This window comes from Colletotrichum higginsianum, chromosome 3 (assembly GCF_001672515.1).
Source record: "Colletotrichum higginsianum IMI 349063 chromosome 3, whole genome shotgun sequence".
NCBI lineage: Eukaryota > Fungi > Ascomycota > Sordariomycetes > Glomerellales > Glomerellaceae > Colletotrichum > Colletotrichum higginsianum.
Window position 1 is genome coordinate 5,670,500 of NC_030956.1, and position 22,589 is coordinate 5,693,088.

General features: G+C 58.0%; 9 protein-coding genes across 9 annotated transcripts; 6 read left to right on the forward strand and 3 right to left on the reverse strand.

The window, feature by feature from the left end:
* Positions 1-496: 496 nt before the first annotated feature.
* CH63R_05252 (Pectin lyase) lies at positions 497-1,951 on the forward strand (the record flags this gene model as incomplete). Its single annotated transcript, XM_018300227.1, has 2 exons — positions 497-1,042; positions 1,133-1,951. 2 exons carry the CDS (start codon positions 497-499, stop codon positions 1,949-1,951), a joined length of 1,365 nt encoding a protein of 454 aa, XP_018161473.1.
* A 797-nt stretch (positions 1,952-2,748) lies between these two features.
* CH63R_05253 (Major facilitator superfamily transporter) lies at positions 2,749-4,472 on the forward strand (the record flags this gene model as incomplete). The annotated part of the gene is made up of 5 exons (XM_018300228.1): positions 2,749-2,858; positions 2,923-2,963; positions 3,017-3,267; positions 3,339-4,276; positions 4,337-4,472. 5 exons carry the CDS (start codon positions 2,749-2,751, stop codon positions 4,470-4,472), a joined length of 1,476 nt encoding a protein of 491 aa, XP_018161474.1.
* A 406-nt stretch (positions 4,473-4,878) lies between these two features.
* CH63R_05254 (D-isomer specific 2-hydroxyacid dehydrogenase) lies at positions 4,879-6,356 on the reverse strand (the record flags this gene model as incomplete). Its single annotated transcript, XM_018300229.1, has 4 exons — positions 4,879-5,479; positions 5,573-5,654; positions 5,725-5,777; positions 5,875-6,356. 4 exons carry the CDS (start codon positions 6,354-6,356, stop codon positions 4,879-4,881), a joined length of 1,218 nt encoding a protein of 405 aa, XP_018161475.1.
* A 1,026-nt stretch (positions 6,357-7,382) lies between these two features.
* CH63R_05255 (Acetyltransferase) lies at positions 7,383-8,000 on the forward strand (the record flags this gene model as incomplete). Its single annotated transcript, XM_018300230.1, has 2 exons — positions 7,383-7,425; positions 7,489-8,000. The coding sequence occupies 2 exons, from the start codon at positions 7,383-7,385 to the stop codon at positions 7,998-8,000; spliced, it is 555 nt and encodes a 184-aa protein (XP_018161476.1).
* A 57-nt stretch (positions 8,001-8,057) lies between these two features.
* On the reverse strand, positions 8,058-9,434 carry CH63R_05256 (uncharacterized protein; the record flags this gene model as incomplete). The annotated part of the gene is made up of 1 exon (XM_018300231.1): positions 8,058-9,434. The coding sequence occupies one exon, from the start codon at positions 9,432-9,434 to the stop codon at positions 8,058-8,060; it is 1,377 nt and encodes a 458-aa protein (XP_018161477.1).
* Positions 9,435-11,484: 2,050 nt separating this feature from the next.
* Positions 11,485-14,228, forward strand: CH63R_05257 (Start control protein cdc10; the record flags this gene model as incomplete). The annotated part of the gene is made up of 3 exons (XM_018300232.1): positions 11,485-11,733; positions 11,834-13,562; positions 13,624-14,228. 3 exons carry the CDS (start codon positions 11,485-11,487, stop codon positions 14,226-14,228), a joined length of 2,583 nt encoding a protein of 860 aa, XP_018161478.1.
* Positions 14,229-15,053: 825 nt separating this feature from the next.
* CH63R_05258 (FYVE zinc finger) lies at positions 15,054-17,240 on the reverse strand (the record flags this gene model as incomplete). The annotated part of the gene is made up of 4 exons (XM_018300233.1): positions 15,054-15,919; positions 15,971-16,821; positions 16,885-16,907; positions 16,962-17,240. The coding sequence occupies 4 exons, from the start codon at positions 17,238-17,240 to the stop codon at positions 15,054-15,056; spliced, it is 2,019 nt and encodes a 672-aa protein (XP_018161479.1).
* Positions 17,241-18,093: 853 nt separating this feature from the next.
* On the forward strand, positions 18,094-19,135 carry CH63R_05259 (Siroheme synthase; the record flags this gene model as incomplete). Its single annotated transcript, XM_018300234.1, has 3 exons — positions 18,094-18,291; positions 18,401-18,882; positions 18,940-19,135. The coding sequence occupies 3 exons, from the start codon at positions 18,094-18,096 to the stop codon at positions 19,133-19,135; spliced, it is 876 nt and encodes a 291-aa protein (XP_018161480.1).
* Positions 19,136-20,212: 1,077 nt separating this feature from the next.
* On the forward strand, positions 20,213-21,505 carry CH63R_05260 (Siroheme synthase; the record flags this gene model as incomplete). The annotated part of the gene is made up of 1 exon (XM_018300235.1): positions 20,213-21,505. One exon carries the CDS (start codon positions 20,213-20,215, stop codon positions 21,503-21,505), a length of 1,293 nt encoding a protein of 430 aa, XP_018161481.1.
* Between the last annotated feature and the right edge of the window lie 1,084 nt (positions 21,506-22,589).

The window sequence follows — 22,589 nt, forward strand, 5'->3', positions numbered from 1 at the left end:
AAACGGCATGGGGAGCCACGAAGAAGACGTCACTTTTCTCAGTTAGGCAGACTTTGAACGATTCAGGGGGGATTTAATGAATGCAAGGTCCAGGAAGTATAGGCAGTCACCAATCAAAAGCCGGTATATGGCCGTATAGTTCCTATCTGGTCAACCCCTAAATTGCAGTGACAAGAGTGGTCTGTTTCGGATTAAATATGTCAGATCCTCTTCGGGACGGCTACGGCACCTCCCCCCGGAGATCGCGGGAACAATTCACGATATTTAGTATCGAATTTTCCTCTTCCCCTCGACATCGGAGTGAACTGCATCGACTTTACTTTCCCTCACTTTCATTCACTTCAGCCCCTCGTTCAACTTTTGTCTTGTCCAGTTTGTTTCTACGTTGGATATCGAGTTCCGGAACTCATCAATTACTCTCTTTTCTATTGGGCACGAACCACTCATTTACAACCATTTTTTCGATTTGAACCCCCCCACCCCCTGTAAATCCACAATGAAGTCGGCTTCAGCCATCTTGGCGGTCTTGGCGGCCGTGGCCAACTTGACGGCAGCTCAAACCGTGAGCGGAAAGGCGGAGGGTTTTGCTACCGGAGTTACCGGCGGCGGCAGCGCAGCCGCCGTCACGCCCAAGGACATCGACGAGCTGACGACGTACCTCACCGACAGCAAGCCACGCGTCATCGTCCTCTCCAAGGAGTATGACTTTACGGAGTCCGAGGGCACCGAGTCCGGCACCGCCTGTGCCAGCTGGGGAACCGGCGCTGCGTGCCAGAGAATCATCCAGGACGACTGCGGCAGCAACACCAAGGAGACGGGCACCTGGTTCAAGGCCGCCCGCACGCCTATCGACGTTGGCTCTAACAAGACCATTCTTGGCGTCGGGAGCAAGGGCGCCATCAAGGGCAAGGGCTTGAGGATGAAGGGCAGCAACGTCATTATCCAGAACATCGAAATCAAAGACTTGAACCACAAGTATGTCTGGGGAGGCGACGCGCTCTCGTTTGCCGGTGCCGATCTCGTCTGGGTTGACCATGTCACCGTAAGAATCTCCCTCCATTTCTTGTCACTCGGTTCTGCTTTCGAAGTTGGACTGCTTTCGAAGTTGGACATGTGTTAACCCGATGTGCAGACCACCCGCCCCGGCCGCCAGCACTACGTCTTCGGCTTCGAGCCCAGCAAGCGCATCACCCTGTCCAACAACTTCATCAACGGCAACTCGACCTACTCCACCGGCTGCAACGGATACCACTACTGGACGTTCGAGATGGTCGGCGAGGACGACCAGATCACCATGAAGAACAACTACATCTACAAGACGGCCGGCCGCGGCCCTGCCCTCAGCGGCGCCACCCTCCTGCACGCCGTCAACAACGTGTGGAGCGACACCAACGGCCACGCCATCGAGGGCGGCGAGGCCACGGCCCGCGGCATCTTCGAGGGCAACGCCTTCATCAACGTCAAGCAGCTCGTCTCGGACTACAAGGGCAGGCTCTTCTCCTCCCCCGACGCCACCACCAACGCGCAGTGCAAGTCGGCCCTCGACCGGGCGTGCGAGATCAACGTCTTCGAGGACACCACCGACGACTTCAAGTACACCGACACCACCTTTTTCGGCGACTTCAAGGGCCTCGGCATCGCCAGCGCCGCCGCCGCCAGCAAGATCAAGACCAGCGTCCCTGCCAATGCCGGCGCCGGCAAGCTGAGCGCCGCCTCCTCCTCCTCGTCTGCTGGAGAGACTGCCGAAAAGGCCGAGGCTGCCCCCTCCAGCACGCCTGTTGCTTCTACCCCCGCTGCGCCCAAGGCCACGGAGGCTGCCGCCAAGCCCGCTTCCGGCTCCGGATCCGTTGCCCTGTACGGCCAGTGTGGTGGCCAGGGTTACTCTGGCGCTACCGCCTGCTCGTCTGGCAAGTGCGAGTTCGTGAACGACTGGTACTCTCAGTGCGTCTAAGTTGTCGGCGTCGAGTCTCGGCGAAACACCGTCCTGAATATCAGCAGGACCACGGTGGAGATCGCGGGCTTGGAAGAGAATCTAGCGTGCTACTCTATCGGCATTCATGTAATAATAGCTTTTGACCTGTACCTAAACAACGTATAAAAGACAGCCGGGCCCAAGCCCGGTTAGCTACTGCTCAGACTCACCTTCTATACTGTCAAGTCGTAATTCTGATGAAAAGGCCGCTCCAAGCGTGACCCGAAGCCTTAAACAGTCTAGTTTTTGCTCTCTCCAACCAATCCATTGGCTCGCGCATGACAAAATACTGCAAGAATTGTAACAGGGAAGCGGGCTAAAAGAAAAGCCGTTCTCGCACAAAGGCAGATGACATGATGTTACCTGCGGGCTAAAGCCCGACTGCCGAATATCCACTGGCGCAATGGAGCGAGAAATGGCATCATCGTCAGTCCCCCCTGGGTGAAACCACACATTGACGAGCAAAGGAACAATGGCGGACCAATGACGAGTTTCCGAACGACCAGCAAGATAAGCCCCCGGGAAAAACGAACATCTCCTCGCTATTGCCGGCATCGCGGCTGGGACCTTGAACACCACCGGAGGCCCATCGAAGGGGGTTTGGATCTCCGCCCGCCGGTGATGTGCTCCGATGCGGAGCTGACGACTTGAGCTATTCTTTTTTACCTCCTAAAAGGCTCTCAAAGAAGATTGTTAAATGCTCTACGAATCGTGTCCTTTCTGAACCAGTTGGCTGAGTCGATCCCGGACAAGAGCCATCATCTACATTGCCCGTCATGTCTACTCCTCCTGCACGCCGGTGGTATCACTGGTTCGCGCCGACTGATACCCCGGAAGAACGAAAGCTGATCCTGAAGCTTGACTTTCTCATTGTGCCCTACGCTTTGTAAGAACAAGTCCTCCTTCGTTGTTTGTGTGTCCGTTTCAAGTGCTGATGTACAGACTTACAGCATCATCTACTGGGTCAAGTACATTGACCAGATCAACATCAGTAAGTGAAAAGTACAGAAGGCCACGTTAGAAATCTTTGACTAACATCCATAGACAATGCGTATGTGTCGGGAATGGCCGACGAGCTCGGCTTCCACGGCAACGAGCTCGTCCAGTTTCAGACCATCTTCGTCGTGGGCAACGTAGTCGGCCTCCTCCCCTTCATCTACCTGTTCCCACGAGTGCCGATGCATGTGCTCGTCCCGACTCTGGATCTTGGATGGGGACTCTTCACCCTTCTCCAGTACCGCGCCAACTCCTACGCCGAGATCATGGCGTACCGGTTCATGGTGGCCATCTTTGAGGTCTGTCCGGCCCCGTCCCTCTCGGTCTCGTAGATTTAGACTATATGCAGTATGGACTGACCAAGAACCAGGCTTCGTACTTCCCGGGCGTCCACTTCGTGCTCGGCTCCTGGTACCGAAGCGACGAGATTGGCCGCCGGGGCGGCATCTTCTACATCGGCCTCACCCTCGGCACCCTCACCGCGTCCCTCCTGCAGGCCGCCGCCGTCACGTACCTCGACGGCACCCACGGCCTGGCCGGCTGGCGCTGGCTCTTCATCATCAACGCCGTCATCACGCTCCCGCTCGCCCTCGTCGGCTATTTCGTCTGGCCGGGGACGCCCTCGAAGCCCAACAGGCTGCTGATGACGGAAGCGGAGCTCGCTCTGGCGCGCTCGCGCCTCGAGGAGGCCGGCGCGTCGACGCGGAGCACGCCCTTCTCGCTCGCGTTGCTGCGGCGCATCTTCACCAACTGGCGGTTCTACCTGCTCATCCTCTGGGACATCTTCTTCTTCAACACGAGCGCCAACAGCGCCGCGTTCCTCCTCTGGATCAAGAGCCTCGGCCGCTACAGCACGGCCGAGATGAACAACCTCGCGGCGCTGAGCCCCGGCCTCGGCATCTTTTTCGTGCTCTTCATCAACTTCAGCGCCGACCTCTGGATCGGCCGCCCGGCGGCCATCACGCTGGCGTCGGCGGTCAACCTCTCGGGCCTCGTCATCCTGGCCGTGTGGAACGTGCCGGAGGCTGCCAAGTGGTACGCCTTCAGCACGACGTACTCGGCCGTCGCGGTGTCGTCGGTGCTGTACGGATGGGCCAACATCATCCTCAAGCACAACATCGAGGAGCGGGCGCTGACGCTGATTCTCATGACGGCCATCGCCACCTCGACGAACGCGTGGGTCCCGTTGTTCGTGTACCCGACCGTCGAGGCCCCGCGGTTTCCCAAGGGCTACGTCTACTCGGCCGTCATGGTCATGCTGCTGGTCATCACGACGCAGGTTGTGAGGGTTCTGCTTGGATCTCACGGGTATGTGTGCCTGGGAAGGGGGTTAGCAACATGCGGCAAGACAACTGACTGTCGGAACAGGGAGAAACGTATACGCAAGTCCCAGGACTCGCTGGCCGCCGAGGATGCCGCCAGCGAATCTGTCGAGGGCCAGTCGTCATCGGCTTACGAGATCCCCGACCGGAAAGGGCTGGCACCGCGAGTCTCTGCTGTTTGATTAGGTGTCCGTCTCGTAAGATCGAGGAAAAACCTGTTTAAGGATGAAAGGAAGTGACGAGGGAATCATGTATGCGCAAAAAAGATGAGCGAGCGAACGGTGGTTGAAAGTGGTCGCAAATGTGGTTACGCACTGCATATGAATGTATACTGCGGTAACCAGGCACTTTGCTCGATCTCATCTGCTGGCGGCGTCAAACAATGAGATCAGAGTTAGCCATTGTTACTAGAACTGCCATTGATTCAACAGCGATCGGATAGGCGTGGCACACGAGAGGTATCGCTGGAACAGTTCACAATGCATTTCATCAGGAATAGCCTATGTCCACAAAATCCCGTCTGGCTGATGGCGGAACGACTAATAAAAACATCAGCGGAATGGATGCCTTCGCCACTCTTCACTCGATCTAGTAACCCTCCTTCTTGTTGACGAGGTTGGTGAGCTTCTTGCCCTCGCTCAGCCTCTGCAGGTTCAGCTCCAGGATCCCCAAGACGCGCTCCGCGTAGCTCGTCGACAGGCCGCTGATGTGCGGCGTGATGAGCAGGTTCTTGGCCTTCCACAGCGGGTGGCCGTCGGGCAGCGGCTCCGGGTCCGTGACGTCGAGGGCGGCGCCGCGGATGGTGCCCTTGTCGAGGGCGGCGATCAGGTCGTCCGTGTTGATGATGGGACCCCGGGCGATGTTGGAGATGAAGGTCCGCCGCTCGGCCAGGATCTCGAGCTCGGGCGCGGCGAGCAGGTGGCTCGTCTTGTCCGTCAGGGGCGTGGCGACGACGAGCAGGTCGAGGCCGGAGCCGAGGAAGGCGTGCAGGTCGGCCTTGGAGGCGCCCGAGAACCACTTGGACGGGAACTTGCCCTCCGGGTCGCCGAGGCCGGGCGGCGTATACGTGTTATCGCGCCTCGAGTCGGGCGTCGGGCGCGGGTGAAGAGTGTAAGCGTGCACCTTGAAGCCGAGGGCCGTGGCCACGCGTGCTGTTTGTCTGCCGATGCTGCCGTAGCCGAGGATTCCTCTGTGATGGTGTGAGATGGGATGGGGTGGGATGAGGTGAGGTGTACAGAGCGGGACTCGCTATGTGAGACCGAACGAACGGGGGCTTGCTTACATTGTGCGGCCGACGGCATCTTCGACATTGTCATCGCCGCGCTTCCAGTGGCCCGCGCGAGAGTTGTCAATGTATTTGGGAACTGAGTGAGTGTCAGCAGCTGCATCTGTCCCAGAGTCCTACTCATCACCCCCGAGGAATGCGTCTCTTACGCTGATGCTGGAACGAGAGGTACGTCGTGATGATCCATTCGGAGATCTGAGGCCTGCGCTCGACAGTCAGCAACAAAACAGACGAGACTAGACAACAACAACAACAGCTATGACGACGACGACGACTGTATCAGCGGACGGGGAGCTCACCCGTGAACACCGTTCGCCGTGCAGAAGCTCACGTCCGTGTCCTTGAACAACGGGTCCTGGAGGATGTGGTTCGCGCCGGCGCTCTGCAGCTGGACGTAGTGCAGCTTGGGCGCCGCCTCGGGCGTGGGCAGGGCGCTACCGGTCAGCAGGATCGTCACGTCCTTCCAGTCGTCCGGGTTGAAGCCGTCGCCGGGCTTCCTGTCGGCCCAGCCGAGCTCGTGGTAGACGACCTTGAGGTCCGGGAACTGGTCGTGCAGGCGGTCAAGATACTCCTGCGGCGGCACCCACTGGGAGAGGATGAGAACCTTATGGCCCTTGAGGGTCTTGTTTGGCGGGGGGAGCAGCATGATCATTGATGCGACGGGGGGTGAGGGGAGATTGTGAGGATGGTGTTGTTGTTGTTGTTGGCGGTGGTGAGTGAAAGAGTGAGAAGGATTATGTGAGATTGTAGGTAAAGGTATAGGTAGGATTGATGAGAGCATGTACGTAGCGCACACTCACACTCACGTCGAGCAAGGATATTATTAAGAGGTGATGGATGAGAGGAGGATTGGGGGTTTCGTTTCAGGCCCCGATGGGATCACAAATGCAGCAGGCCAACCAAGCTCCAAGCTCACCCCCTCCACATCTTTATTGGATTCCGCTCTGGCACGCCTTGGGTGCGGGGGGTGGACGCTTTGCGCATCGCAGGGTCGAATTGCGCAACGGGCAGGTCGGAAAGCCGCCGATGCGACCGACGCGAGGATCTTTTAGGTGTGTGGGGGGAGGGGGGATTTCAGACGGTTGGTTATCTCTTACTCGTCCGTGGTAGGGACTGAAGAGCATCACTCACTCCCGGCCCGGTGTCGGCGGATGAGATTGCGCCGGGGGGGATGCCGCCCAAGACGCAAGCCAGTCTTGTCTTCATAGAGTGCGTATATCTGTGGGCTGAATGTATATATCAGGGAAATTGAATGTATACATTTGTGTATTCGAGCGAGTGATTGTGTGTTGTGTCTGACTTGTCTGCGTGAGACAGTCGTTCCCAAAGCCAAGCAGCAAAGGATGAGATTAGTCAGTGAAAGTAATGGTGGAGCTGGATGAGACCCGGTTGCTGATTACATCTGTTCCATAAGGGTACAATGATAAGGAGGGGAGGGGGGGTTCCTGGCCACCTCCCACTCATATTCTCATGACTTTCTTCTTCGGCTACGTCAGGTTGAATGATATCGAAACTGATCATGGCTTTGGTCTTGAATTTCTCGCAAACAGCATGGTGCATCATGAATCATGCAACGTCTCAGTAGGCGGTGAAAACAAGCATCAGTTCTGCCGTGGCGGTTGAGAGGGGAATGCTTCTATTTCCCCACCTAACGACATGAGGCACGCCCTTTGAGAAACGGAGCCTCACCCAGGACCTTTGAGTGGATAAATACGACCTGTTGCCTCTCATCGAGGCTCTGGTAGTGATATTCACATTCCCGATCACCACCACGACGCGACTTCAGAAGCCTCGTATACCTCCCAAAATGGCACCCTCAGGCCCGACCATCCGGCACGCGCGTCGTCAAGGTGAGAAGAGGCCGCGGTAACGCTCAAGCGGCCTCTAAGACCAGCAGCTAACCCCACCGAAAGATATCCCCATCATCCTGAGCCTCATCAGGGAGCTCGCAGACTATGAGCGCGAGCTTGACAGCGTCCAGGCGACCGAAGAGTCTCTTGGGAACACAATCGCCTTCGCACCCGCAGACCAGACGACCTACACACCAGGGAAGCCGCAAACGGAGCCCACGGCGCCGGGCAGGCCGGCGCGGTGCCTGCTGCTCTTCAACGAGGCCGGCGAGGGCGTCGGCATGGCTCTGTATTTTTACAACTACAGCACCTGGCGCGCCAAGCCGGGCGTCTACCTAGAGGACCTCTACGTGCGGCAGTCAGAGCGGAACAAGGGCTACGGCAAGCGGCTGCTCGTCGAGCTGGCCAAGGAGGTCGTCGCCATGGACGGCGGCCGGCTGGAGTGGGTCGTCTTGAAGTGGAACGAGCCGAGCATCAAGTTCTACGAGTCCATCGGCGCAAAGGCCATGGACGACTGGGTGGGCATGCGCGTCGACGGCGACGCGCTGCCGAGGCTGGCGGGCTTGCTCGGGTGATGGGAGAGTGCCTGTCTACCAAGATAAGGAGGACGAAAGAAAAGAAATAGAATGCTTCTATCCCCTTAGCGTTTGGCCGTCCATTTGAGGGCCCTTCGCCCTCGCCGTCTCGGTGCCGGCAGCGGGTCCCTTGGGCATCCGGGCGTAAGGAGTAGCCGATTGTTGTCTTTTCCCTTTCGCGTTGACGTCCTCGAAGAGACGGTGGTGCGCGGCCGTGGCCACAGGGACATTTGCCTTCTTGACGCCCCAAACAGGTCTTCCGAACGATGGCTCGAAGCCTGCCTTCACGGGCGCGGGCTGCATATATGAAGTCGCTTGCCACATCCTTTCATACTCGCGTCGGACCTCTCGCGTACGGAAGGGCTGCTTTCGAGACGTTGGAATCTTGGCGCCAGTCTTGGACCGGTGCTTCACGGAGGGCAACCACTTGGCAGTCTTGGAGTAAGGCCCTTCGTCAAACTGCCCGGTCAAGCGAGAGAGCTGTCTGCCCCGAGAGCGCTCGACATCGCGGGCGGGCAAGCGAGTGTGTATTGTCCAGTCCCATGATGGCGTCTCGCCGGGCTTCGTGCCGATTGGCACGGCAATGCGCCTTTGCGGCGGGAACCTATACAACTCCTTGGGCGCATTCCCGGACGCGAGCAGCTTGAGGAAATCCCATGCGTCCTCGGCGACGGGAGGCATGATCTTGTCGGCGGTCCACTTCCACCACTTTCGCACAGCCTTGGTCACCCTTCTCGGGGCGGTTGGACGGCCCCAGATGTCCTCCCTAGGCACCTTCTTCATCGGATCGAGGTTTCTGAGGGGATTTCTCGGGAAGGCGGAGCCCGTGGCATCGCGCTGATGGGATTGTTGGGCCTTGATGTAGGCGCGCAGCTTGGGGATGTCCCAGTTGTCCTCGATGGGGCTGAGGTGCTGGTACACCCAGGGTGTGGGGTCTTCTCTGTCCCAGTTTCGTTTCCAGGGATGCGTCTTGAGGAGTTTCTCTTTCTTCTTTCTGTCATTTTCCACTTGCTCCATGCGTCGCTGGAGCTGTTCGGGGCCAAGGGGCGGTTCTGGTGCTTTTGCGACCAACAAGGACACGAGCTCGCGACGGCGTTTGCCCAGGCGGCCGAAAGTGTGCCACATGACCTTGCGCAAGCGCTTTTGGTCACCGTTGGCGGCGGCCTGCAGAAAGGGGATCCGTTGCTTTCCATCTAGGAGGTGCTTTTTCCGGCGGTATTCTTCGTCTTTGCGGGCTTGTTCGGGATTGGGGGATCTGAGAATTTGCGATTCGCGTTCAGCGGCTCTTTGCCGCTCCTCTCGAAAGCGAGTTTGTATGGTTTCGAAAAGAAAGGGACGTATGGTGGCTGGGTAGTAGGTTGCCGCTCGAAGGAGATGGCGATAGACATGCAGCGGCTGCACGGGATGCGGAAGGGGGATTCGAGATTGTGGCATCGTGGGAGGATAGAAGGCGTCAATTGGCGGTGGACGGGCGGTGTGTTGAGGGTTAGGGGATTGGCGGTGATGGCCTTTTTGCTGGCATGGCTATTGTGACTGTGTAGTCGGGACAGAGACAGAGACGCATGTGCGATGTCGAGCAGGATGCATGCAGATAGATGGCAGATGGCGTTTGGCAGATAGGCGTGGCAGGCGCAGAGACTGTGAGATGCTGTGTTTAGTTCCCCCCCAGGGGGGGCGATTGGCCAAAGCTCCGGGGAGTGGGGCAGTTCAGCATCGAGCAGCTGAGCTACCTTCTAAGGTACTTACTTCCTACTTAGGTACCAAGTTCCCCTGTGAGATGGAAATATGGCTGTGATTAGGTATCTGTGGAATAGATTCGCTCCTATTTGCAACCTATCTACGTTGCTTGAAGCAAGGCAAGTTAGCCCCATCGTATGTACGAATTATGTAAAACGATAGATAGGCTAAGCTGTTGGAATAGTTGAGCAGGATACTCGATCCTCCCTCTGTACCATGCGTGCTTCAGGTAGGCATCCCGTCTGTTAGGCTGGAAATGCTGTAAATAAAGTGAGAGGCATTGTCTGTGTGTTCGTAGCAGGCGTTTCTGCACAGGGGAAACAAGCATTCTTCCGCGGCATTTACATCTCTGAGAATCCTATAGCTGCTAGTCCCAGATACCCCCCATTAAACCCTGAGCTTGGCTGAGAGTGGAAACGCATGCGATAAGTAGCCTGGTAGGGTCGGCAGAGAGCGGCAGTTACAGGATGGACTGAGAGCAGCACACGTCGAGACGCGTCACAGGAGTCACCGAACGGAGCGTGTCAAGGTAAAAAGGTCCCAGGATACGTACCGCTTGCAGTCGGACACTCAGAGCACCGATAGTACCTTGGTATCCGTCCGTACCTGTTTGGTTGCTTACCAGCCATTAGTGGCCTGTGCGTCTCGCTCAGCAACGCAAAAGCACCAATCCCCTCCAACCCTCCCACGGTGCACATACACATCTGCATGCCTACAGTGGGTACCGATACAGGTACAGTGGACTTGCTCAGCGCTCTTCCCGTCCGTAATTGAGACGCGACACGTTGAGACACGCCGCTCGCCTCGCGAAACAGACACGTCCACGTCCCCGTCCCCGTCCACGGTTCCTGTCGCTCCCCCGGCAGCTTTAATTGAAATTCCATTTCGGGCTCAGCGCTGCGGGTCTTTTTTCAGTCTCGGGCCCGGCAACCAGACGACGAGACTGTCGATTATGATCTCTGATTCTAGTCTCCGATCTCTGTCTGATACCTATCCACCCTTGGAAACCTGGCCTTCGTCTCTTTCTCTTGCTCTTGTCGCTATCTCCAAGAGTCTTCTGTTGCTCGCCCAAACAAGAAGAGCCACTCGCTCTCCCTCCTCCGTACTCCAGTCTGACCACGACCCAAAGACCGGCCAACCTCACTTATTTAGGAATAGCCGCGCGCTGTCGTCCCCTCCTCCCTCCCTCCCTCAACCCTCAAAGCTTCGGCTACGTACGACATCCACGCATTCCTCCTTCACTCACCCATCAACCTTCGGTCCGCCGCCTGCAAAAGGTGCTTTCTTTACTCTGGTGCACGCCGATATCGACACCACACCACGTCAAAGGCGACTGCAGTCACACTATACCGCTATTGCACTGGGGCCAAAGCAAGGTAGCGCATCGCAACGCAACGTAACGCAACGGCCGCCCGAACCAAAGACGAACCACCCAGTCCAAAGAGAAAATAGTCCAAAGACCAAAGGGACAAGGCCGGCGGCTGCACCCATTCCACTACGCCTCATAAGTCGCCTCAATTCTCACTTCGACTCAAATCAACTCCATCAACTCCTCAGTCGCCAAAAAAAAGGTGCAAAAAACCCACCCGTCGCCCGTCGATCGACTCACCTGCCGATAACCTCCCCCCTTCTCGACGACGTCCTCCCTTCCGAAACCTCGCCTCCGACGACATCTTCTCTCAATCGGAATCTCCATCGCCTGCCGTCGAACCAGTCCTCGTTGCCTCCAATGTTGTAGCGCCGACACATGTCTTCGACCGCCCTTACGATCAGCCAACCCTCCCGCTCCCTCCATTCCCGCCGCAAATCTTCCTTGTCTGCAGCGCGACTCAACGAAAACTCCAGAAACGTCGACCCCGTCGCCATGATGCCTTCCGCATCGCAATCGCAACCCTCTTCGCAACAGTCCTTCACAATGAGCCAGCAATCCCAGGCCGGCTACCGCAACTATGGAGCGGACTCTAGGCTCGCCAATGAGGCGCCACAAATCTACAGCGTAGGTAGTCCCGCTTCCCCTCTCTCGCGATCGCATTGCCCCCTCCAGCGTTGGTATGGCACTGCTCTTCGGGTTTGTCGCGTTGACACGTCACATTTAGGCCGTCTACTCCGGCGTCGATGTCTACGAAATGGAAGTGAACGGTATCGCTGTCATGCGCAGGCGGCAAGACAGCTGGCTCAATGCGACCCAGATCCTCAAGGTGGCCGGCGTCGACAAGGGAAAGCGCACAAAAATCCTCGAAAAGGAGATCCAGACCGGCGAGCACGAGAAGGTCCAGGGAGGCTACGGTAAATACCAGGGTACCTGGATCAAGTTCGACCGCGGCGTCGAGGTGTGCCGCCAGTACGGCGTCGAGGAGGTTCTGCGCCCCCTGCTGACCTACGACATGGGCCAGGACGGCGGAGTCGCCGGCCGCGGCGATTTCAACACGCCCACCAAAGAACAGGCCATGGCCGCCCAGAGGAAGCGCCTCTATAATGCTGGTAACGAGGCGAGGACGAACGGCATGGCCGGTCTCAACGGCACCTTTTTCAAAAACATCTCGGCCACCGCCTCGCACGCCGTCGCCGCCATCAGCAAGGCCCGCTTCGACTCCCCCGGCCCGAGGAGTCGCAACGGCCCGACCAAGACGCCCAGCTTCAGCCGCCAGAGCTCCATGCAAAACGGCGATGACTTCCCCGGCAACTCCCAGCAGAGCTTCGCTTCGGACTTCGGAAACAACCCCAACGATTCGGCCTACTCGACCCAGCAGACGAGCCAGCAGCCGTTCGCCGACGGCCCCGAGCCCCCTCGTAAGCGCCAGCGCGTGACCATGACCCCCCAAGAGAGCTTCGGGGCGTACAGCAACTCCATGGAGATGTACCAAAACAACTTCCCCGGCTCGCCTACGGAACCCAACGAGTCCTTCATCTACTCTCAGGCGAACCCCACCACACACGACGGCCACAGTCCCCTGAGCCCCCTGCCGTTCGAGATGTCCCCCGACGCCGAGTCGAAGCGGAGCATGCTGATGAGCCTTTTTATGGACTCGGCGACTTCAGACCAGTCCAAGCACGAGATGCTGCGGACTTTGGCTCCCATAGAGCTGGACATGCCCATTGACCAACAAAGCCACACCGCTCTCCACTGGGCCGCCACATTATCGCGTATGTCGCTGTTGCGCTCGCTAATCACGGCCGGCGCGAGCCCCTTTCGTGTCAACGCCTCGGGGGAGACTGCTCTTGTCAGGGCGTGTGTCGTGACAAATTCCATGGATCTGGGCCAGTTCCCCGAACTTCTCGACGTCCTCGGGGGCACCATTGAGGTCCGCGACAGCAAGGGACGGACCGTGCTGCATCACATTGCCATGACCAGCGCCGTCAAAGGAAGGAACGCGGCCAGCCGGTACTATCTCGAGAGTCTCTTGGAATGGGTGGTGCGGCAAGGCAGCAACCCGGCAACCAACGGAAAGGGGGACAGCGCGCCGGCTAGCTCGCAAAGCCAGCCGCAAGCGCAAGCGCAGCCCAAGATGGGCATCGCGCGCTTCATGACGGAGATTGTCAACGCACAAGACCACGCTGGCGACACGGCGCTGAACATTGCTGCACGGATAGGAAACCGGAGCATTATTTCGCAGTTGCTGGAGGTTGGCGCCGATCCCAACATTGCCAACCGCGCCGGTCTCCGGCCCGTGGACTTTGGCATCGGGGGCGATGCTACAGAAGAGGGCTCGAAGATACTCACCGGGGCCCATGGCGCCGGCACCAACGAGATCAACGGAGAGACCGAGAGGGACGGGATCGTCAGCAGCGAGAGGACAAAGGAAAGCAGCGACGACATAATTTCATGTGAGCCCCCGTTCCGAAAGCCCCCTTTTCCTGCAGGGGGTAGTATTCTAACAATAGGTAGCCATCACACACCTTCTCAACGAAGCGAGCTCAACGTTCCAAGGCGAAGTCAAGACGAAACAGGCCGTCATCGAGTCCCTCCACTCGACCCTCCGCACGACATCGGCGCAGCTCGGCGAGGCCCGGCGGAACCTCGAGGCCATGCAGGCAACGTTGCGGAAGCAGCAGCTCGCGCGGCAAAAGGTGTCGAACCTCAGCCACGCGCGCGAGGAGGAGCAGGTGCGCCTGACGCAAGAGCAGAACCGTGCGGGGCGGACCGATTCGCTCTCGTCGTCGTGGGAGACGGAGCTCAGCGCGGCGCTCGAGACGGCCGGCACCAACGGCGAGGGCGGTCTGCTACCGTCGGCGGCGGTTCTCAAGGCGCGGCTGGCCGCCGTGTCGGCGCGGAGGGACGTGACACGCAAGATGGCGGGCGCGCTCAAGGGCCGGAGCAAGGACCTAGAGGTCAAGTACCGGCGCGTCGTCGCCATGTGCACTGGCGAGCCCGAGGACCAGGTCGACGCCGTCGTCGACGGCCTGCTGCGGGCCGTCGAGAGCGAGAAGGGCGAACTGGAGGTGGAGCGCGTGAGGCGGTTCCTCGGCGGCGTCGAGGGTGTGGTGCATTGAAAAGCAAGGGGGAGCCATCGAGCATTCCTCGTCTTGGTCCTTAACTACCTCTTGGTCCTCGTGCTGGGTGCCCAAAAATAGAGAGGAATCTTGCTCTTTGGGTTGGAAGCTAGTTTTTGTTCTGTCCGGTGTTTTGTCATACCCCCCTTTGCCATTTGGAAGAGTCTCTCGCCCTCCAACAATAACGACAGGCCTTCTCGGCCAACCAAGTATTATACATCTCGAAGAAGAGGAGAAGAGCGAAGAGAAGAGAGACGAGGAAAGGAGGCATCGTCGGATTATTTTGCAGCATCGTTTGCCGCAGCCGGGAACGGATGGGCGTTTGTTTGGTTGGTGTGGATTGGCTCACTTTTTTCATTTATTACTTTTTCTACCCGTACCCTACCAGCACTTGGGATGCGCGAAGGAGTGAATGGGTTGGAATATCTCATGACTCTTGATGGGATTCGGCAAAAGTTTACTCCAATACGAGTTGGCTTGGAATAGACACTGTACCGAGAAGAAACAGAAGAAGAAAAACCAAGAAGACAACCTCATGGAAATGTATTCGACGGGTCGGGAATCTTGGCTTCAAGCTTGCCGGCGTGCCAATAACACCAAGCAAACCAACTACCTGAATGTGACTGATAAAACCTCGCCAAGCGCAGTGAAGAAAATAGGAATAGAAAAGAAGAAAAAAAAGATAGCGCCCCCATGTGCGCTGGTTTCCCAACCACCTCTTTGGTTTTGATTCCCCTGCAAACGCCCTGCAATGCTGTTGCTCCGAGATAGTTATCTGTTTCAGAAAAGAAAAAATATCGCTTCCTCTCTCTCCTCTTGCCCTCTTCACCGCGCCAGGCCGGACGCGTACAGACCTTCCCACCGCTCTTCGACGCCGCCAACCATCTTCTTGGCTCTCTCAATCTCCCGGTCGAGCTCTTCTACGTTGCGTGTTAACGCGCTGACCTCCTCGAACCGCCGGGCATCCCGCGCGGCGTCCACCATCTGCTGTACCATGAATCGCTGCTCCTCAAGGACCACTAGACGCTCGCGCGCCTCCTTCTCCTCTGTTTCGAGCGCCGACACAGCGGTACTGGTCTCGCTGGCCTGGCTCGCCGTTTCCGACTCGGCCAGCTCCTGGTTGCGGAGGGGCGAAAGGTGGAGAGATGATGACGATCCGTTGACGCTACCCGACTGGAGAGCGCGAAGGCGTGATGACTGAGACGATCGAGCCCGAAGGATTTGCGGGACCGACTTTAGTGTCAGCATGTGAGTATGTAGAAACGACGAGGCCGCGGCGTAAACGGCTTGTTGGAGACGGAGCTGGGTTTTGGACGTTGTTTTCATGTCACGCAGGCGGCGCGCGGCCATGTCGTACTTTGTGAATGCATCGGTAAGACGTTTGCGAATCTTGGACGCCTCTTGGATTTGGGCGTGGGTCGGTGGCGCCTTGGAGATATCTGATCCGTCCTCTCCCTCTGGCTGCAGTGCAAGCAAAGTCCGCTGGAAAATGGGCATGAGCTGGCGGATACCACGTTCGAACTGGCGCAACGTCTCGTACGCGCGTTGGTCTGGCGGCTTGTGCACGAGGGTCGCCGCAAAGTCGCGCTTCGAGAATATCGTGTGGTTGCAGCCCCGGCACATGCGGACGTCGACGCTTAGCTGGCCAGGCTGCGCTGTCGTCGGGGGCTTTTCCGTTGCCGGGCTCGTTGCTGGGGCTGTTAGATGCGGTGCTCGTGACGATCCCGAAGCATGAGACTCACGACTGGCTATGCTCAAGCCCACTTCACTCGAGCAGCCTGTAAGTGGATCTGCGCAAACCACGCGACCGCATATTCGGCAATGGTGTCTCCTGAAGGTCCATGACCCGAACTCTTGCTGGCAGAACGGGCACTGTGTGACAGAGGCGTCATCTTCCCAGGTCACGACCGACTGCTCCAGCAGCTTCCTCTGGCTCTTCTGGCCCGTCAACGTCGCCACGGGCGAGAGCAGATTTCCGCCGTTGGCCGTGACATCCTCGGGCGCACTCGCAAGCAGCTGCGTCAGCTTGGTCAAGCGCTTTTCCAGCCTAGCCGCTTCGAGGTTCTGCCTCTCCACCCTCTTCCGTCGCATTTCGGCAAAGGCCGACGTGTGGTCCACCAGGACACCGTTGTGGTCGTTGTAGCCGTCTCTCGACTTGTAGCACGTCTCGCACACTCTGACCCAATATCCCCGCACAGGATCGTGCTGCGCAGACCGCGAAAGCCGCATCTGATACATGGTGTGTTCCTCGCAGAACAGCCTCCCGCAGTTCCGGCAGTTTATGCTCCCGTTGACGGCTCCGAGCCCCTTGGCGCATGTCGGATCGGTGCATCGGTCGTTGCTCGTTTGGCGCTGCCAATGTGACCTGGTAATGAGCTCATCCGGGTCGATGGGGCCTTCGACGAGCTTAGCTACGGCGGGCGGGGCGGCCGGCATGGACTCGTTGGATTCGAACACGTCCAAGCCTCGGAGCTTCTGGTTGATGATGGATAACGGCTGGAACCGCTTGGCCTTGAGGACCTGCTTGTCGAACCACGTGCGGACCTCATCCTGCTCGACCTCGGGTAGTTCTTGGTGGTTGTCGTCGATGTGTCTGAGAGTTAAGGGGGGTCAGGGACTAGAGTTCAGCGGCGCAAGAATGGTTGGCCATGTTCACCTGTTCAGTTGAAGCAGCGTCAACTACGGTCCGGGTGTCAGCAAAGCATGGACGGTCGAGACAGGGTGTCTACTGACCATCTCCTCCTCGCATATCGGGCAGACCAGCTTCGAGCCGGCAGTGGCAGTACGCGAAGGCCCGCCAACGCTGATGTTTGATGTGAGATCCTGGGCGAAGTCGGGCAGGGGACTCGAGACTGGGGGCGAGGCGGAAGACGAGTTGAGAGACAGGGTGCTTTCGGAGGGAGCAAAGGGACTCGGAGTGCGTCGATGGCCCTGGACTGCGGGAGGCGTAGGAGGGGCGAGGCCCTTGCCGCTGCCCAAGATGCGACCGCCTCCCAGCTTGCGGCCGGACATGGTGGAGGAGAGGCGATAGCTACGAGACCATCAAAGACGGCGGGCGGCAATGAACAGTTGTCGATGACGAGGGCGAGGAGAGGTCGAGGTTGGTGCAACCCGAGTGAGGAGGAAGAGTGTGTGTGTATATCGAGGGAGGAGGGAGAAGAAGGAGGGGGTGTGAGAGTTGATGCCGAGACGCACACGACGTGCAGATGCAGATGGCAGATGCCAGTGCGAGGTGCGATGGTTTGAGGTGGTGCAGTTCGTCCTCGACGCTACGTTGGCCCGGGTTGGTTCCAGTGGTTCCAGGTCCAGTTCCAGGCTCCCGTGTAGCCGTCAGGCCCCTTTCCCTGCCACTAAGGAGCAGCGGTGGGCAGATCGGCGGATTGGCGGATTGCAGACAAACAGGGCGGTGGGAGGGGAGGAGCCCGAGAGCAGCAAGCAGCAGAAGAGCACGAATACCCAGGTACCTACTAAGGTGTAGGTACCTAGTCGTGCAGGAACAGGGGTTGCTTGGGGGGAGAGGAACGCATTCGGCGGGAGTGATGCTAAAGACGTTCATTGCAAGACATACCTAGGTAGGTAGGTACCTGATGACGCGCTAGCGATGCCGCTAAGCGAGAGACGGGCAAAGAGGATCCACAGACATGGGACAGGCGGGGCAGAGTCGGTGCCGCCAGATATGCAAGTACGCCGCCCTCTGCACTAGAAGCCAAGATGGAAAGAAGTACCTGTTTATCGTGCAGACCGCCATGACATCGACAGCACGTCCCTCTAGTGGGGTGCCCAGCCTTATCGACAGTCACTGACTCTTATCGCCCGGATCGGTGTTTGGTTCTCGCTGCTGTTGCTTCTGCTGCGGCTGCATCTCATGAAAAAAGCCGCCCGAGAATTGGATTGTCTCCGTCAACAAACACAAGTGCGCTCACACTCGACCAGCTCGGTATACCACCCCATCATGGCCGGCAAGTCCAAGACAAAGAAGTTTCCCGAAGTGCAGGGCGGTGGGAGTCTCATTCTAGCCTGGCGCATCAAAGACAAGAAGGTCTTGGTCGTTGGAGGCGGAGAGGTATGTGACTCCAGCTACTTCTACTACTCCCACTACTCCGATTCGGGCGACGCAGCACATGCGCTCGAGATGCTTCTTTTGTGATACTGATCCTCCCCGCCTCGACTAGGTCGCCGCCGGCCGCATTCTCAATTGCCTCGATGCCGACGCCAAAGTCACCGTGGTCTGCCCGGCATCGGGCCTCAACCCCGAAGTGGCACACCGAGTCGAGCACGCGCAGGTCACCCACGTCGATCGCCTCTTCGAACCCTCCGACCTCGATGGCGCAGACATGGTCCTCGTCGCCATTGACGACCCCGCCGCCTCCACGACGATCTGGAAGTTGTGCAAGGAACGCAGGATACCCGCCAACATTGCCGACGTGCCTCCGGAGTGCGACTTTTACTTTGGCAGCGTCCACCGCGACGGCCCGCTGCAGATCATGGTCAGCACCAATGGCAAGGGACCCAGGCTGGCCGCCATCATTCGGCGGCAAATTGCCAAGTCGCTCCCCAAGAACGCCGGCAATGCCATTGAGGCCATCGGTACACTGAGAGCGAAGCTGCGCAAGATTGCGCCGAACCCGGAGGAGAGCCCCAAGCGGATGGGATGGTGCGTTGCCCCTCGCCGTAAAATGACGATGCATACATACTTACGTACGATGTGCAGGATGATCAAGGTCAGCAACAAGTACGACTGGAACGAGTTCTGCGATCTCACCGACGAGGACATGGAGAACCTCCTCACGTTTTATGCGGGCGGCCAGGTGCCCACCATCGACGATCTTCTGGCCATGAGAAAAAACCCCGGCTTCAATGTGAACGACGTGTTCGACGGGTCCTTCGGCTTCTGCGTGGGTGTCTGAATACGAGGCATTTACAGAAACTACATGTGCACATAGGGTATCTACAAACGGATATGGGTGTTTTGAGCGATATACGGCGTCATTCCATTGGGGTTATACATCTGAGATGCTTCGTTGGCGGCATCTCACGGATTGAGAAAAGAAAAAGTTTATGTGTAAATAAAGACATGGCGTAAAACGGCATAACAGGCGGCCTACGGGGTATGGTTGGCATCAGTGGACGAAGAAATACTTGAAGCAAACCCTGACGTATTATGATGACGGACGTAAATTACACCTCGGCCGCGGAAATGCGACATGCGAGTACAGCAACAAGGCCGAGATCGGAGCATAATGCCGATGATGCTCGTGAAATGAAAAGTAGGTCATGCAGGCCATAGGCTTACTCTGCCCTTGTTCGATGCCCTCGCGAGTCTCGAGGGGGGGTAATGTTCCACGGCAACGGGGCTGTCGGCGCTCCTTGTAAGGGTAGCACTCGGATCAGGAGCCACGGAACCGGCTCCGGTGGTTGGATCCACACACGGCCGGTCAGATCAGGTCCGAAATGAGCCGGGAGCATTCAATTGCTGTCGCCTGTACTACAAGGTATTTCCACGTAACCGGACTCTTTCTCTAAACTCTCACTTTGTCCTAACCTAATTCTGAGTCGTTTGGCCGTTTCTCATACCCTCCATCCGTCTAAATAACGCGCAGACCAGTCGTGTGCTTTCTCGGAGGTGCGCCGTTGAGTCCCATTGAGTTTGGTGGATGATGAACGAACATCTGCCAGCTGGTGCCACTCGCTACTCCAACTTGGGCGCTTCCATCTTCCCATCTTCACATCTTCGCATCCTTAGACGACCACCCAGCTACTCTCTTTGATTCCCGCCGCGCATTCGCGATTCACACCCAAAACCACCATAACGACGCGTTTTACTCTCTGTAAAAACCGAAACGACCACTTTCCTTTTTCCGCGACCACTCATTGGCGATCTCACACGCGTCAAGACCCCCCCACCTCCGCGACCACGGCGATCTTTCACCATACGATAAGTACCTTCAACTTCGACGAGTTGCCCTCCCATTCAAACTGCCACGATGCCTCCTCGCGGTCGCAAACGAGCGGCAGAGGCTGAGCCCGAAGCACGACCCGAGAGACTCTCCCCTTCGTCCCTTGGGGACCGTGAGCCGCCGCCTCCCTTCTTCAACACTACCTTTTCCACCCACCGCGCATCACCGCTCTACATCGGCACCAACACTCTCACTTTTCCGCGGTTGCAAACGCTATCGCAGCGTCTGCGTGACACCCTCGTGGGAGACGTCGTTAGAGGTGTGCAGGTCGGCTTGGGAGATGGTGACAGCTCGCTTGGGCGCGCCGGACCCTTGGAGAAGGTCGGCATTCGTTGGGTCGCGGTTGACGCGTTGCTGGGCGGCACAGATGATGCAGATGTCGACTTGAGTCGAGATATGAGCAGTGACGCGGCGGACGGCGGCGATGCGGAACGCAAGAAGAGGGGCCTGGTGTTCGAGATCCGATACGAGAACGCCTTGTGTACGGCTGTGCTGCTGCCAGCGGTCTCCGACCAGGCGGAGGATGGGCAGCAAGACGGTCTCAAGTCGACGAGCAGCATACATATACCGGGACTGCTTTCCGAAAGCAGCTCAAGGGAGGACAGGCACTTTCTGCGTCTGCCTCTCCTGCTCTTGCGCATGCCGGCGCCCCTCAAGACCGTCATCGTCGACTTCCTCTCGAGCACGTTCGATTGTCGCATCAGCCCTATGCGCCTGGGCACGAGGCGTCTCACGGCCACATGGGAGAGGTGGATCGCAGACGCCGGGCTTCCCTCGCGGGGCCCTCTAGCCAAAGACATGGTTCTCACCTTGGGTTTCTACGTCCCATCCACCCACACCGGCGACGGTAACGATGATCAGCCTTCAGAGGGGCTCGGGATCAAATCCATCGACGTCATCATCCCGGCCGAGGAATTACGGCGGTTTGCGAGAGAAGGCAAGCAACTTGCGAGTTCGAGGGCCAAGAATGGTGAGGCCACCGAGCGTAAAGTGCTCAGCCAGGGCTACGAAAGCGACCAGAGGCAGAGGAAGCGGCTAGCTGGCGGCAAGGCCGACGAAGGATGGGGATGGATCGACGACGGCGACGAAAAGAACCAGGAGCCGTTCCTGCGCGCCTTGGGCGCTTACTTGGACAAGCACCTCGCCCTCGACCTCTTCCATCCTGGGGTGAGAGTCACCAAGATCGCCTGCGGCGGGTTCGTGCTCGCAGAAGGACGGGTCAAGGTCTTTGTGCCGCCGAATGACGATGACAACGACAACCAAGTATACCCGCCTGTCAAAAATCTGGTCGAAGACCTCATCACCAGCGCAGTGTCATGAGTTGTCAGAACGCCTGTCATCTGAGTCAAACCTCGACGACTAGGACAGAGAATCAGACCACAATCAAAAAACGCTCCCGGAAGAAATGGAGGGGGCGATGAGATATCGTGGCAGTTGGCAGGGCTATGCTTCTCTCACACCCAAGCTCCAGCCGCTGTGTTTCTCGGCCAAGAGGAAAACAGGATGAAGCTCATGTATTGCCGCAAGATTGCCGTCCGCCTTGGCGGATAGTACCCCACCAGATCGGCTTGATCATCTCCCGGGCAGCACGATCACTCTTCTTCCTCGATTGGGCCGCATGTACATGACTTCAGCCACTGGTTCATCCAAGCGAAGATGTTCCCCATTATCCAACACGGCTCGTGACAGTGGGAAGAGCCCAAGGTGAACGGCATCAATCTGGAACACGCGTGCACAAAGAAGGAAACCATGGCGCAAGCCGTCAGCATCCGCCCAATCTCTGCTTGTCAGAAATATGGATGAATGACCTCGGACAACAAACAAACGACTACGGCTAAGCTTCCAGGGTGTCATTCCGTGCCTGTTGGGGCAAAGCTCGGAAAACTCGGGACTTCGCGATACTCGGATGCCACTCAAAATGGCCTCGCTGTCAGCCGCACCAGTAGTAGCAGCTTGCAATCTATCTTAAATCCATCATCCACACACCACCACCACCTAGAACGACACGTTCCCGCTGAGCTCGTTACACCACGCGCTTGTGTATTGAATTCTCCTCCTGGCTAATATGACTGCCGCATGCACCCCAGAAGACAGGGTCATTCAGCCGCCAGCTTCCCCCCCTGGTTTTGCCCTCCCTCCCCGCAAACCAGGGGAATTCCCGTTTTTTCCAAATTAGGCGGCGCGTGCACCCCCTGAGTAGATCAATGGCACCCTGTCTGCCATCATCACGGCCTGCCACCATCAAGCTTGACCTTCCGCAATGGGCTGCGGTGCTGGTGGCTGCGAAGTGCGAGCCTCTCGTTTGGCCTTGGGCCGTACCCGAGTAACGAGAGTAGGCTCCATCACGTACACGGGATCCAAGAGGGGCCACTCCTATTGTTCTGTGAATGTGCTTTGCGCAATG